The 16,004-nt window shown below is 46.4% G+C and overlaps 1 protein-coding gene across 5 annotated transcripts in view; it reads right to left on the bottom strand.

The window, feature by feature from the left end:
- Positions 1–8,493: 8,493 nt before the first annotated feature.
- Positions 8,494–16,004, bottom strand: part of NTNG2 (netrin G2) — a 119,767-nt gene continuing 112,256 nt past the window's right edge. For all 5 annotated transcript variants that reach the window (XM_073555969.1, XM_073555965.1, XM_073555966.1 and 2 more), the window contains one exon: positions 8,494–9,784. In XM_073555969.1, coding sequence (XP_073412070.1) covers positions 9,570–9,784 — 215 coding nt within the window. In that variant the 3' untranslated portion in view covers positions 8,494–9,569. The remainder of the gene's footprint in view (positions 9,785–16,004) is intronic.

The following is a 16,004-nucleotide window of genomic DNA, read 5'->3' as shown; positions in this document are numbered from 1 at the left end:
CTGTTGTGCTGCAAGATGCCTGGAGCAGTGTGCACGCGCGCCTTACCTCATGGCTGCACGCCGCTGCTAGGTAACCATCCGTCTCTGCTCTGATTCTGCCATCCTCTGTATTCCTGGAGCCCCTGATCATGTGACCTTTCCTATGTTCCAGCACTGGTTGATTCTGCAATCCTCTGTATTCCTGGAGTCCCTGATCATGTGACCTTCTCTATGGTCCAGCCAGTCTGATCTAGCAACACTTTCTATGACCCAGTAGGACTGAACCGGAAGTCCTTCCCTGGTTCTGAACCGGAAGTCCTTCCCTGGTTCTGAACCGGAAGTCCTTCCCTGGTTCTGAACCGGAAGTCCTTCCCTGGTCCTGACCCGGAAGTTCAGATGCTATGGTGCTATATCAGACCGCCCCTTCCTATGGTCGGGGCCTGATTACCGTGTTGCTTCCCTGCATGGTTGCTTGGTCTGCTCGGTCGCTCCCCGTATTCTGTGCCCCTGCACTCTGCCCTGTCGTGCATCTCTGCACACGCTCTGTGCTTGTACTCTTGTCTCGTGCCATGTCTTGTGTTGCCTCTCGTGCTGTTTGTCTTTGCTATGCTTTGCCTTGTAGTACTTCCTCTGTTCTCCGCCTTAGCCTGTTTCACCATGTCTTGCCTAAGCTCTTCCTTGCCTTGTTGTTCATCCTGTGTTCCGTGTCTAGTCTCAAGGCTCTGCCTTGACCGGGCTCTGGGCTTCGGCCTACGCTCCGCTGCTAGACACTGTTCTATGGTGCTCTCTAGCACACTCCCTGACTAGTCTCAAGGCTCCGCCTTGACCCAGCTCTGTGCTTCGGCCTACGTTCCGCTGCTAGTTCTATGTCTCTGTACCCGGCTCTGGGCTCTAGCATATGCTCCACTTCTCTTCTCTTGTACCCGGCTCTGTGCTACTGCCTACGTTCTGCTCTCTGTCCTGAACCCTGACCCTGGCGTGCCCTCTGCACGCGCAGGACCTTGCCTTGAACTCTGCCCCTGGCATGCCCCCTACATGCGCAGGACCATGTCTTGTACTCTGTGTCTAGTCTCCGTTTTTCGTGCGCTCCTGCACCTCTCATACCAGGCTTTGCCGTACTGTCTCGCACGCGTCTCTGTCCTATACCTTTGCCTAGCCCTGCCTTGTGGCTGCATGCCCTCTTGCATGCACCTGGTTGCCCAGTGCCCGCCTGTTGTGCCTCAGCCGTGCTCGCCGTCCAGTGCTATTATGGTTTCCGCCTGTCTGTGCCTCAGCCGTGTCGCCTCTAGGCGTGCCCGCCTGCCTGTGCCTCTAGCCAGTACCGCCTGCCGGTGCCCCAGTCGTGGTTTCCGTGCTCCCTTGCAGTCACGCTGTTTCTCGCACTGTGCGTTTTCATGCTACTCTTGCACAAGTCTTTTGCTATCCTTGCTCTGTCCTGAACCTTGTCTCTCTGTCGTGTTCTGAGTTCTATGACCTGTCTTGAATCTTTGTCTTGCTTGTCTTGCTCTTAGCTCTGCTCTTTGTCTTGAACCCTGACCCTGGTATGCCCCTCTGCATGCGCAGGACATCTGTCCTGAACTTCAAAGCCCAACGTGTTCTCTAGCATGTGTGGGACCTGCCGCTAACCATGTACCCTGGCGTGCCTCCTAGCACGGTCAGGACCATTCTTTGTACCGTGCCCCTGGCATGCCCTAGCATGCGCAGGACCTTGAATCTTGAATCCTGGTGGCTTCCTTAGCGCGCCCAGGACCTTGGACCTTGAACCCTGGCGTGTCTCCTATACAAACACCATGCCTAGTGTGTTGAACCCTGCCTTGCACTTTGCCCTGGACCCTGGTGTGCCCCTAGCACGCACCCTGCCTTGAACTTGGCCTTGGACCCTGGCGTGTTCCCTAACATGCACCATGTCTTGAACACTGTCGTGCCTCCTTGCCTGAACCCTGGTTTGCTTGCCGGATGCCCGGATCCTGCCGATCTCCATCAGAGCTCCGGAACCTGATGACCCTGTTGATCGTTGCCTGCTGTCCGGAGTCCGACATCGTGCCTTTGCCTGTACCCAGGCATGCCATCTAGCACGTACCATGCCATGGACCTTAGCGTGCCCTCGCACGCACCTTGCTGTGTTTTCCCTGTGTTATCACGTCTTGCACCTGATGTTACCCTGAAGTTTTCCTTAATGAAGCCACCTTGAACTTACGTCTTGTCTTGTCTTGTTTCCTGCACGTCCCTGGTCGTCAGACACTCACATTGTGTCTGAACATAAGAACATTATTTCATCAGGATGAAAGCGACAGAGACCAACAAAATCTCCTATAGGCATATATTGCTAAACTTGTCCCTGAATAAGGGCAGATATTATATATAATAATCAATCGCAATCACACCAATACATGGTGATATACCTGAAAACAGACAGTGCTAGCAAGAGAGGGGTCCCCGGATTTTGTTGGTCTCTGTCACTTTCATCCTGATGAAATAATGTTCTTATGTTCTATATGACAATATTCTTATATTATTGGCAATATGGCACCCTGGGTCCTGATCATGTTTTATTTATGACTAACTAGTACTTGCATGTTTTATAGTCATTTGTTCTATGCATTACCACAAAATAAATATATTTTTAACTATGACCTCTAGTTGCTGTTTTTATGTATTTTGGCAATTGGTCAATTACAGTCCAATGTTACAAATGTACTGGGACATTAATCACGGTCATTGATGACATATTGTTTATTATATTGTCCCAGATGACGTTCACATTGTTTTGCACTACCTTCGTTGCACGTATTAATGATGTTGCATACAAACTGAAGTTACCCCCTTCGCTCCGTATCCCCAATTCCTTCCATGTGTCACTCCTTAAACCTGTGGTACTTAACCGGTTTCATCCTTCTCCAGGCCACACACCCCAGCCTGTTGGCATGGGGGATGAGTTTGAGGAGAATGACATTTTGGCCATGAAGAAGGTAAGAGGGAGAACTCTGTTCTTAATTGATTGGAAGGGTTTTGGCCCTGAAGAAAGGTCATGGGAACCCAGGGAGAATATCCACGCCCCCCAGATTATGTCTGTTACTCTCCAGCCTTAGAAAGAGGGGGTGTAAAGGGGGGCTACTGTCACGCCGCCTGTCACGTCGCGCTCACCTGGGGCGGGACCTCGGTCCCGATGTCACCTCTTCCGGAGCCGCTGCGGCTCCGGGGGTCCCGTCGGGTGCGCACACGCACCTCTCGTACTTAGGTTCATGCTTGTGCGCACACGTGCTCTTCTCAGCTCTGTCTCCGGGCGGTGCCTGATTATTGTTGTGCTTCCTGGCTTGGTCTGCCTTGTTCTTGCCTGGCTGTGCGCTGTAATCGGGTCCTCTGCCTTGTGCTCAGTTGTGCCTCCTGGCACACACTCTGATTCTGTACTCTGCCTTGTGCTCAGCTGTGCCTCCTGGCACCCGCTCTGATCCTGTACTCTGCCTTGTGCTCTGTAGTGCCTCCTGGCACACACTCTGATCCTGTCCTCTGCCTTGTGCTCAGTTGTGCCTCCTGGCACATGCTGTGATCCTGTACTCTGCCTTGTGCTCTGTAGTGCCTCCTGGCACACACTCTGATCCTGTACTCTACCTTGTGCTCTGTAGTGCCTCCTGGCACACGCTCTGATCCTGTACTCTACCTTGTGCTCTGTAGTGCCTCCTGGCACATGCTCTGATTCTGTACTCTGCCTTGTGCTCAGTTGTGCCTCCTGGCACACCTTCTGCCTAACCTTGCACTCTGCCATGCTTCTCTGCACGCGCTCTGTTTAACTCTGTACTCATGCATGCTCCTTGGCACGCACCCTGCTTTGCTTGCTCCCGGGCGTGCTTGTCTCTACACACCATACATGCTCTCGTGTACCCGCCTTGCACTATCCTGTATCTAGCGCACTCCCATGTACACGCCTTGTATTGTCCTGTACTCTCCGTGCCTCCGTACACTTGCGCTGTACTGTCCTGTACCCGGCGTGTTCCTGTGTCCACGCGTTGCACGTTCCTGCAGACACACTCTCTCATGTCTCCTGTGAGCCGGCTACCTGGTACCACCAGTCGTGGTACCTTACCCCCTTGGGCTTGCCCCTGACATTCCCTGTATAGGAGGTGGTCCTTACTAGGTCAGTTCACCCTGGGAGGGTTGGTGCCATGACCCAGAGGGTCCACTCCAGGAGTCGTCACAGAGACATGATAATAAATCCATTTTAATTACATTAACCCTGCCGAACCATGATAGTTGAAGTTTAGGCCGCTTCGCTAGATCCAACTCCGCTTTGTGTAGGGCTATTTTGAAATTTGCTTCATATAGCGGAGATACTTTTGCTGTTATTTTAACTCCCAGGTAGGAGAGTGAATCAAAACGCCATTTGAATGGAAATGAAGTACCCAATTGTTCCACCATGGATGATTGTAACGATATATTCAGGATCTCAGATTTGTGGGAGCTCATTTTAAAATTACTTAAAATGCCATATTCATGCAAGTCTGAGATGTTTGGTAAGCTTGTTGTAGGGAAGGTGATATATAAGAGAATGTAGTCCGCAAAAAGTGCAGAGCTGCTGCGTATTGCATTTTCTAAATGCTCCATTGTTATTATATACAAGAGGGGAAAAAGTGGACAACCCTTCCTTGTACCATTCCTGATTGAGAATGTTTTTGACAGCGCGCCATTAACTTTAACTTGCGCATTAGGACAGGTATACAAGGCAGAGATCCTGTGGAGCATGTTTTCTTTTAAGCCAATTCCCTCCAAAGCGTGAAATATGAATTCCCAGTGTACCCCATCAAAGGCCTTTTCAGCGTCAATCGACCTAATACACGTGGGGTCCCCCCCTCTTCCTGCTCCATCTATTAATGAAATGGTCCTTATAGTGTTATCTCTTGCCTCCTGTCCTGGGACGAAGCCGACTTGGTCTTGATTTATCAGATTCAGGAGGAGAGGGCCCAATCTTTTTGCGATCATGTTTGCATATATTTTAACAACTAAAATTATCAGGGATATTGGGCGGTAATTATTACATTTAGAGAGGTCCTTACCAGGTTCAGGGAGCACTGTAATGTGGGCAGTTAGAGTCTGAGGGGGGAAAGAGCCTCCCAAATGAGATAAAGTTACATACCATTAGGAATATTGGGCATACCTCCCAACTGTCCTGGATCTGGCTGGACAGTCCCGATTTTGACCCCCCACCCGCTGTCCCGCCCAGGAGCTTATTTTTCCCACATTGCACTGAGCCACCACGCCCCCCATGCACCGACCCCATCCTCGCCCTCCCAGAGAGACCCACTGGCCACCGCAGCCACTCACTGATAAATCCCAGCAATGACGTCGCTGGGCTGCTCTGTGCGCACAGGACCTGTGATGAGGTCTCAGAAGGGGAGGAGTCAGGGGTCACATGATCATGGGCCTCGGTGTATGCAGGACTCTGCTGTGCTGGTTGTCATCGTGCTGGATGAGGGGACATTTATCATTTTATGTGTGGGGTCAGGAGGGGTTTACAGGGTGGATGTAGCAGAGTCGTGTGTGTACGATGTGTACAGAATGGAGCCCTGTGTGTACAAAGTGTACGGAGCTGAGCTGTGTGTTTATGGAGCGGAGCAGAACCGTGTGTGTACAGAGTGTATGGAGTGGATCCACGTTGGTATAGAGTGGAGCAGTGTGTGTACGGGGTGTACCAAGTGGAGCCACATATGTATAGAGCAGAGGCATGGGTGTATGGCGTGGAGCCGCGTGTGTACGGGGTGTACGGAGCGGAACCACTTGTGTACGAGGTGTATGGCGCAAAGCCGCATGTGTACAAGGTTTACGGAGTGGAGCCATGTGTGTACAAGGTCTACAGAGCATGGCCGCGTGTGTCCTCCATGTTTCACAGTAGGGACAGTGTTCTTGATATGCATCATTTTTCCATCTGTGAACATAGAGCTGATGTGCCTTGCCAAAAAGTTCAATTGTTGTCCCATCTGTCCATAGGACATTCTCCCAGAAGCTTTGTGGCTTGTCAACATGTAGTTTGGCAAATTCCAGTCTGGCTTTTTTATGATTTTTTTCAGCAATGGTGTCCTCCTTGGTTGTCTCCCATGAAGTCCACTTTGGCTCATACAATGACGGATGGTGCGATCTGACACTGATGTTCCTTGAGCTGGAAGTTCACCTTTAATCTGTTTAGAAGTTTTTCTGGGCTCTTTTGTTACCATTCGTATTACCCTTCTCTTTGATTTGTCATAAATGCTCCTCCTGCGGCCATGTCCAGGGAGGTTGGCGACAGTCCTATGGAGCTTAAATTTCTGAATAATATGTGTAACTATTGTCACAGGAACATCAAGCTGCTTATAGATGGTCTTATAACTTTTACCTTTAACATGTTTGTCTATAATTTTCTTTCTAATCTCCCGAGACAACTCTTTACTTCGCTTCCTCTGGTCCATGTTGAGTGTGATACACACCATGTCACCAAACAGCACAGTGAGTATCTGTAGCCCTCTATACAGGCCACTCACTGATTCCAAGATTGTAGACATATGTAATGCTAGTTAGTGGACAAACCTTGATTTAACATGTCCCTTTTGTCACATTATTTTCAGGGGTACCCTCATTTCTGTCCAGGCCTATTTCATGAGTTTTATTTTTAAAAAATTCTGTGTAAGCATGTTTGAAAACCAATGTCTGACTTTCATTTGTTCATTATCATAGATTTTTGATTTATTGTTACTTTTGTCAGATTCAAGTTATTTCTGTCACCATTGTGGATTTTTCTGTCATTAAACGAGGGGTACCAACAATTTTGACCACGTGTGTATGTCCACAGTGAGTGCACCAGCAGAATAGTGAGCTCTGGGGTATAATGCAGGGTGAATAATTTATGTACAGTAACAGAATGGAGGAACATGATGACAGAGGTGTCTTTCGGGCCATGTTGCGGACATCCATCTCAGGGAGAAGCTTGCAGAGTTGATTGCTGAGCTCCTCTCTGGGTGGGGGACATGATATATAGTGGGGAAAAAAAGTATTTAGTCAGCCACCAATTGTGCAAGTTCTCCCACTTAAAAAGATGAGAGAGGCCTGTAAGTGATATCATAGGTAGACCACAACTATGAGAGTCAAAATGAGAAAACAAATCCCAGAAAATCACCTATAACTGAGGGTGGAGAATGCATTTTGTTGTCGAGTGATTGACATGTTCAGATATAGAAAATGTAGAAAAAAAACTCAGGTCAGAACCTAAACCAGTCTCTTTTCAATGCTACACCCAGATGGGAATGCTAGAAATAATAAATGTGCATCTACTTGTTCTCCTCATGCAAATGTGTGATAAATGCAAAAGTATCACAGAAAAACTCTAGGAGAGAAAATAGGGTCTTATCCAATGACCGCTCCAAAGGATTTATTAGTTTGCACTCACCTAGTTTTCCAAAATGTAAAAGCATGTAGGACTCATCAGAGCCAGCAGCTGCCGCAGATCCACAGGTCAAAACATTTGACCAATTCACAATAGCAGATAGAAGGAGACGTGGATGTTACCGCGCTGCTGTAGAAATCACAATCCCAAAATATGGATATAAAGATGATATTTTATTCACTAGTCTCTCAACGCGTTTCGAAGTTCACATAACTTCTTCCTCAAGAGATGCAACCCCTGAGGAAGAAGTTATGTGAACTTCGAAACGCGTTGAGAGACTAGTGAATAAAATATCATCTTTATATCCATATTTTGGGATTGTGATTTCTACAGCAGCGCGGTAACATTCATGTCTCCTATCTGCTAAATGCAAAAGTAAAACATGCACGGTGGGTCAGTGGTTAGCACTGCAGCGCTGGAGTTCTGGGTTCGAATCCCATCAAGGACAACATCTGCAAGGAGTTTGTATGTTCTCCCCGTGTTCGCGTGGCTTTCCTCCGGGTTCTCTGGTTTCCTCCCACATTCCAAAGACATACTGATAGGGAATTTAGATTGTGAGCTCCATCAGGGACCGTGATGATAATGTGTGCAAACTGTAAAGCGTTGCGGAATTTGTTAGCACTATATAAAAATAAAGATTATTATTATTAATACCCCAGCAAATAATTGCTGCAAGAAATCCCTCCGATGGTGCTGTGATATGCTTCCACCACAGGAGGGTAGCAGAGACCCACAGTTTTGGCAGTGGAACAGCAGCCATTTTTATACTTGAAGCTTTTTTTTCCCAAAGATGAGGCCCGTCTGATCTGCAGGGGTCCGACCTCTGGGACCCCACCAATTGTAAGATCGAAGCTCTGAAGTTCCCCATCAGGATGGAGCATTGCACTACTCCATTTAAACAGGATTATTAAGGGTCCCAACCGTCAGATCAGAAAGGTCTTGGCTTTCCTGGAGATCACTTGCAAGTTTGGAAATAAATCTTTAAAGATACAGGTAAAAATGATCCACTGTAATGGATGCAGCAGGATCTTGCACCCGGCATTTTTCTGGGCTATCTCTTTAAATCTGTGACATTGTAACGACGTGATACAAGAGACGGCACACTGGGGCAGTGTTAATACACAATTTCTTTACTTTGGATAGTTCTCACCATGTCTGGGTCTTGGGATTAATCCTCGTCATTCTGTGATTTTTTTTTTATTTTTTAATATAACATTTAAATTGAAACAAAAATAATTCTCTACAAAAAAAAAATCCATAATATACAATATATGAATAGAATCTCTCTGGCTCCGCCCGCAATATCTTTATATACTGTATATATTAATTGTTCCCAACCGTCTCAGCCCCTTCTCTTCCCCACCCCTCCCCCCGGCGCCTCCCGAGGCTCCTCCCACCTGGAAAATTTCCGATCCAGGTGTGTCACAGTGAAGGTGATCGCTCCATATACACTAGGACGATGGATAATGAGCTTTTACTGGAATTTCAAAAAATAAAATATCTAGATATCTGTGAGGGAAAGTGGGCAGATACGATTAGAAATTTCCTCCCACCCTCCCCAAATAAAGCAGAGGGGGGCATAACACAGGCAGCAAATGGTTAACAGACAAAGAGAACGTCAAACAGTCGGAGCCAAATGGGTTTGATTTAGATGCTCCCCTCCCCCAGTCCTGCATTCCCCCAAAAGAAAATCCCCTGGTGGCGGTGAGCGACGTCAACCCTCCGGATTTGTGTCTGTCTTGTTTTTGGCACAAGGTCCATGTCTGCTTAGTGATAAGTTATATAGCATTCATCTATGTTTCCGCCCCTTACTAACATCGAAAGGGGGAGGTGCTTAAAGTGACGTCCATCTTGTATAACCAGGCATGGACTCAGCTAGGGCCCGGCTAAACGCCAGCTTTCGAGAATCTAAAGTGTGGGTAGATATTGCCACCAAGTCTACAGAAGCCTGAATATGATTCTTCCACCTGAGGGCCACAGTGGCATCTATCTCCACCTTGGATGCTAGAACATGGGCTTCTTCACGCTCTTCTAAAGTCCCATGTGACACGCGACAGTAAGGCACTGCAGAAGTGGAGTTACCGTCCCCCGTGGGTCGGATGGAGCATCCTCACAGGAGGATTGCATGACTTGTTGACACCTCCTGCAGTTGTGCACCCACATGAAGAACCGTGGTGCAGGGTCGTTAAATGCCTTCCATGCTCAGAAGGATTGTACAGATGAGAAGCAGAGAGGAAACCATCAGCGTGCCAGAGGCGGAGTCACAGTTCCTGTGGGTTGAGTCGCATTTAACATCTTGGCACAGGGCTCCTTTAAAGCCACTGGGGCAGATGCATCGTTGTCCCTGGTGACACGTACCACCGTTCTGGCAAATCAAAAGTTCGTCATCACACACATTTGCTGGAATAAAAATACAGAGAGAAGTCAGGGCATAGAATAATGGACCAATCAGTGGTTACTGTTCCCTGTATACAGAGATGGTAAAATTATATGTCTGCAGCCCCCACTAGGAGAAGCTCCCTGCATACAGAGATGTATGATAAGATTCTGTCTGCAGCCACCACTAGGGGGAGCTGCCTGTATACAGAGAATAAGATTCTGTCAGCTGCCACCACTAGGGGGAGCTCCCTGTATACACAGATACATGATAAGATCCTGTCTGCAGCCATCACTAGGGGGAGCTCCCTGTATACAGAGATACATGATAAGATTCTGTCTGCGGCCACCAATAGGGAGAGCTCACTATAAAGAGATATATGACAAGATTTTGTTTGCAGTCACCACTAGGGGGAGCTCCCTGTATACAAAAATACATAAGATTCTTTCTGCAGCCACCTCTAGGGGGAACTCCCTGTATACAAAGATACATGATAAGATCCTGTCTGTAGCCACCACTAGGGGAGCTCCCTATATACATAGATACATGATAAGATCCTGTCTGTAGCTACCTTAAGGGAGAGCTCCCTGTATACAGAGATACATAAGATTCTGTCTGCAGCCACCACTAGGGGGAGCTCCTTGTATAATGAGATACATAAGAACCTGTCTGCAGCCATCACTAGGAGGAGCTCCCTACTTCTAGATACAGGTTTAGGTTATGTCTGCAGAGACCACTAGTGTCGCGACTCTGTTGTCAGGTGTCCCAGGACCAGGAGCTTCTTCCCTGTCCCTAACGCTAGGGGTGCCTTAGCTCGCCTTGTTCCCCGGATTAATTCAGAAGGTGAAGACATAGGGGCCACTTACCTTGCCTCAGCTCCTGCATCCACCCTCAGGCTGTACCCTTCCCACTCCCAGGAAAGAGGGGAGTAGTAGTGTACCATAATACACCAACGAGACTAACTAGGTAGTATGAAAAGGGATACCGGAAAATACCAAACATACAACTATACTCACACATGTAACAGAGAAATGCACCAGGGAGTGGAGGATGGAGCTAAACCAAAGTACGAGAAGAAAGGGAATTATCACACACTCAAAACCCAGCAACAGTCACAGATAAATCTACCAAACACCTTCTCCAATAGCAACCACCAGCAAAAACCTGCAGCCATGCAGCATAAGCTAACTCTGACAATGAGTGCTAGACAGGGCCCAAATTATATAGGAGTGGCTAACAGTGCACAGCTGAGAGCACCAAAGCTCCAGAAGCTCTCAACGGAGCAGATTAATCCTCACATTACTTAAAGAAATTTACATTGTTTAATATGAAGGTGAAGTGCTTCTAATCAGTGAAGGAGTAGAAGAAATCAGACGCTGTGGTCTTCTGGTTCCTCTCTGTCATGTTAAACCCGTGACAACTAGGGGGAGCTCCCTGTACACTAAGATAAATGACAGAATTCTGTTTGCAGCCACCACTAGAGGGGAGCGCCCTGTATACAGAGATTCTTGATAAGATTCTGTCTGCAGCCACCACTAGGGGGAGCTCCCTGTATACAGAGATTCATGATAAGATCTTGTCTGCAGCCACCACTGGGGAGCTCCTTGCTTACAGACATACATGATAAGATTCTGTCTGCAGCTACCACTAGGGGGAGCTCCATGTATACAGAGATTCATGATAAGATCCTGTCTGCAGCCACCACTGGGGGGAGCTCCTTGCTTACAGAGTTTCATGATAACATCCTGTCTGCAGCCACCACTAGGGGGAGCTTCCTGTATATAGAGATACATAAGATTCTGTCTGCAACCACAACTAGGGGGAGCTCAATGCCACAATAATAGATGATCTATACGTAATATACATTAAATCCTGCAGGTAATTCGAAATTATTTATATATTAGCTGAAGAGCCCGACATTGCCCGGGAATAGTAACCAACTGTAGTTAGTTATAACAAATTATAATGATTATATTGCACATAAAAACATTACACATCATATATTCAACACTACAGATTTGCAACACAAATTAACTAAACGATTACCTAAGTATTGATAGTATTTTATTTTCAACTCATTCAAGATTTTTGGTTTTTCCTTTCGGTGCAAAGATGAACAGATTTTTGGCAGTTCCAACTCTTGAACAGACCACATAAAGTTGACCATGAGAAAAGCATGGAGATTGCAAATCGATCCCTACTACTTTCAAGGACTGTCCCTGAGCATTGTTTATGGACATTGCAAATAGCAGTTGAACTGGAAACTGGAGGCGTTTAAAATCAAAAAACAAATCAGATGGAATGAGTGGAATTCTTGGAATGAAAATGTCCTCTCCTTTGGCACATTCTGTTTCTGAGCTGTGTATCTAACCCTATCCTGTGTGATAATGTCTGCTGAACTGTATACCTAATCCTCTCCTGTGTGATACTTTCTGCTGAGCTGTGTATCTAATCCTATTGTGTTACTGACTGTTCAGCCGTGTATCTAATCCTATCCTGTGTGATACTGACTGCTGAGCAGTGTATCTAATCCTATCCTGTGTGATACCGTGTGCTGAGCAGTGTATCTAATCCTATCCTGTGTGATACCGTGTGCTGAGCAGGGTATCTAACCCTATCCTGTGTGATACTGACTGCTGAGCCGTGTATCTAATCCTATCCTGTGTGATACTGACTGCTGAGCTGTGTATCTATTCCTATCCTGTGTGATACTGACTGCTGAGCTGTGTATCTAATCCTATCCTGTGTGATACTGACTGCTGAGCTGTGTATCTAATCGTATCCTGTGTGATACTGACTGCTGAGCCATGTGTCTAATCCTCTCCTGTGTGATACTGACTGCTGAGCTGTGTATCTAATCCTACCCTGTGTGATACTGACTGCTGAGCCATGTATCTAATCCTATCCTGTGTGATACTGACTGCTGAGCCGTGTATCTAATCCTATCCTGTGTGATACTGATTGCTGAGCCGTGTATCTGATTCTATTCTGTGTGATACTGTCTGCTGAGCCATGTATTAGATACACGGCTCAGCAGACAGTATCACACAGAATAGGATTAGATACATGGCTCAGCATTCAGTATCACTGGACAGACATCTGTCTGGGATGATTTAGCGAATCCTGCTTTGAGCAGGGGGTTGGACCAGATGGCCCAGGGGGTCCCTTCCAATTCCACGATTCTATTCTGTGTGATACTGTGTGCTTAGCTGTGTATCTAATCCTATCCTGTGTGATACTGACTGCTGAGCTGTGTATCTAATCCTATCCTGTGTGATACTGACTGCTGAGCCATGTGTCTAATCCTCTCCTGTGTGATACTGACTGCTGAGCTGTGTATCTAATCCTATCCTGTGTGATACTGGGCTCCCCCTGCAGTCTGTGTCAGAGGGTGGTCTGTGTTGGCATGGTAATAAATTGTGTTATTTCCAGCTTTACAGAAGGACGATAACACCATAGAAATGATAAGAATAATAGGCGAAATTGTTTGGTGAATTGGAACGCACGGGGTTAAAATTTTGCCTCACAACATAGCCTATGATGCTCTCGGGGTCAAGACGTGTGACTGTGCAAAATTTTGTGACTGTAGCTGCAACGGTGCAGATGCCAATCCTGGACATACACACATACATACATACATACATACATACATACACTTTTTCCCCATTATGTACCTAGGGGCAAAATTGTTTGGTGAATTGGAACGCACGGGGTTAAAATTTTGCCTCACAACATAGCCTATGACACTCTCGGGGTCCAGACGTGTGACTGTGCCAAATTTTGTGGCTGTAGCTGCGACGGTGCAGATGCCAATCCCAGACATACACACATTGAGCTTTATATATTAGATACACACATATACCGTACATACACATACCAATCCACAAACAGCAATATAATACCTTGATATAGGATGATAGAATGAGATATACGCTGGGCCAGTTTTAGACAAAGTGGGGCCCTGGGCAAAAATTTAAAGTGGAGCCCCAAATGCTCATATACTGCACCATCACACAAACATTTCGGTTGCATTTACATGCGCCGAGTTCAGGTCGTTAAACAAGTGTGAGCGACAATACCGAAGTCGTTCGACGCTTGTTTCCTGACCTCTTTACATCGGCTGAGGAAGAATGATGGGCACAGAACGATCACTAGTAGATCAATCTGTCACCATACAGCATCATGTTACCTGCAGCTTACACCGGCGATGTGCTGCTGAGAACAATGATTTTTGTTCCGGCATAAACAATCACTCGATGAATAGGCAGCAATTTGCTTGTTTAGTATAATGCACTCCTTAGTAGAAATCACAACCCACAATACAATGCACACCAAAGTCCCCCACAGGAATATAATGCAGCCCCTAAAGGAGTATAATGCAGCCCCATAGGAGTTTAATTCAGCCCCTCCATAGAGTAGAATGCAGCCCCACAGTCCTGCTGTATTATGGCCACCACGTATTCACCTATTTTAAAAAAATAAATAAATAAATTATACAACACTCGCCTCTCCTCATTCCCCACTGTGGTGCGTGTCCTCACCTCAGTAGCTACACTGTCAAGCCCACTGCGTCAGAGATAGGAGATGGGGCGTCACATAACGCGCTCTCCTCCATCATTGCGTTCAACTGTATCAACATATATGATTCCTATACAGTTGAATACGCAATGCGGGTGTGTGTGTGCGGGGAGACACTGGTATCGGGCCCCCCTGACTCACGGGCACCATAGCAGCCGCGTGATCTGCTGCTATTAGCAGCAAGCCACTGGCTGGAGGCCCCTGGGTTAGTGGAGGTCCTAGGCAGATGCCTTATCTGCCTGCCCCTAACGCCGGCCCTGTATGTATGGCAGAAAACAATCCGGTATAGTCATGGCCAAAAGTGTTAGCACCCTTGAAATTGTTCCAGAAAATCAAGTATTTCTCCCAGAAAATTATAGCAATTACACATGTTTTGTTATACACATGTTTATTTCCTGTGTGTGTTGAAACAACACAAAAAAACAGAGAAAAAAGGCAAATTGGACATAATTTCACACTAAACTCCAAAAATGAGCTGAAGAAAATTGTTGGCACCCTCATCTTAATATTTGATTGCACATCCTTTGGAATAAATAACTGCAAGCAATCGCTTCCTATAACCATCAACAAGTTTTTTACACCTCTCAACTGGAATTTTGGACCACTCTTCTTTTTCAAACTGCTTCAAGTCTCTCATGTGTGAAGGCGCCTTCTCGCAACAGAAATTTTAAGATCTCTCCACAAGTGTTGGCCACTTCAGAACTCTCCAGCGTTTTGTTTCCATGTATTTCTGGGGGCTTCTTGAAGTATGTTTGGGTTGTCCTGGTGGAAGAACCATGAACTAGGATGCAAACCCAGCTTTTTGACACTGGGCACTACATTACGACTCAAAATCCTTTGGTAATCTTCAGATTTTATGATGCCTTGAACACAGCCAAGACACCCAGGCCAGAAACAGCAAAACAACCCCAAAACAACTTTGAACCTCTAACATATTTGACTGTAAGTACTGTGTTCTTTTCTTTGTAGGCCTCCTTCTGTATTTAGTAAACAGTAGAATGATGTGCTTTACCAAAAAGCTTTATCTTGGTCTCATCTGCCCACAAGATACTTTCCCAGAACTAATTTTGGCTTAATCGCGTACATGTTCGCAAACTGCAGTCTAGCTTTTTTGCGTCTCTGTGACAGCAGTGAGGTCCTCCTAGGTCTCCTGCCACAGGGTTTCATTTCATTTAAAAGTCGACAGATAGTTTGTGCTGACACTGATGCACCGAGCCTGCAGGACAACTTGAATTACTGTGGAACATGATTGAGTCTGCTTATCCACCATGTGGACTATCCTGTATTGCAACCTTTCATGAATTTTCCTCTGCCATCCACATCCAGGGAGATTAGCTACAGTGCCATGGGTTGTAAACTTCCTGATTATGCTGTGAACCCCGACAAATGAACACACACACAATGCAAAGACTAAGTCAACTTCTCCCCTTTTTTTAATCCACTTTCAGGTGTGATTTTCTTATTGTCCACACCGGTTACTTGCCACAGGTGAGTTTGAATGAGCATCACATGCTCGAAACAAATTTGTTTAGCCACAATTGTGTAACGGTGCCGACAATTTCTTTTGCCCATTTTTGGGGTTTTGTGTGAAATTATGTCCAATTTGACTTTTTTCTCAGTTTTTTTTGTGCTGTTCCAAAATGAAATAAACATGTGTATAACAAA

This window comes from Dendrobates tinctorius, unplaced genomic scaffold (assembly GCF_039654945.1).
Source record: "Dendrobates tinctorius isolate UK_male_01 unplaced genomic scaffold, ASM3965494v1 ptg000231l, whole genome shotgun sequence".
NCBI classification, from domain to species: Eukaryota; Metazoa; Chordata; class Amphibia; order Anura; family Dendrobatidae; genus Dendrobates; species Dendrobates tinctorius.
Note: the sequence above shows the minus strand (reverse complement) of the source record. Positions and strands in the feature narration are given on the sequence as shown.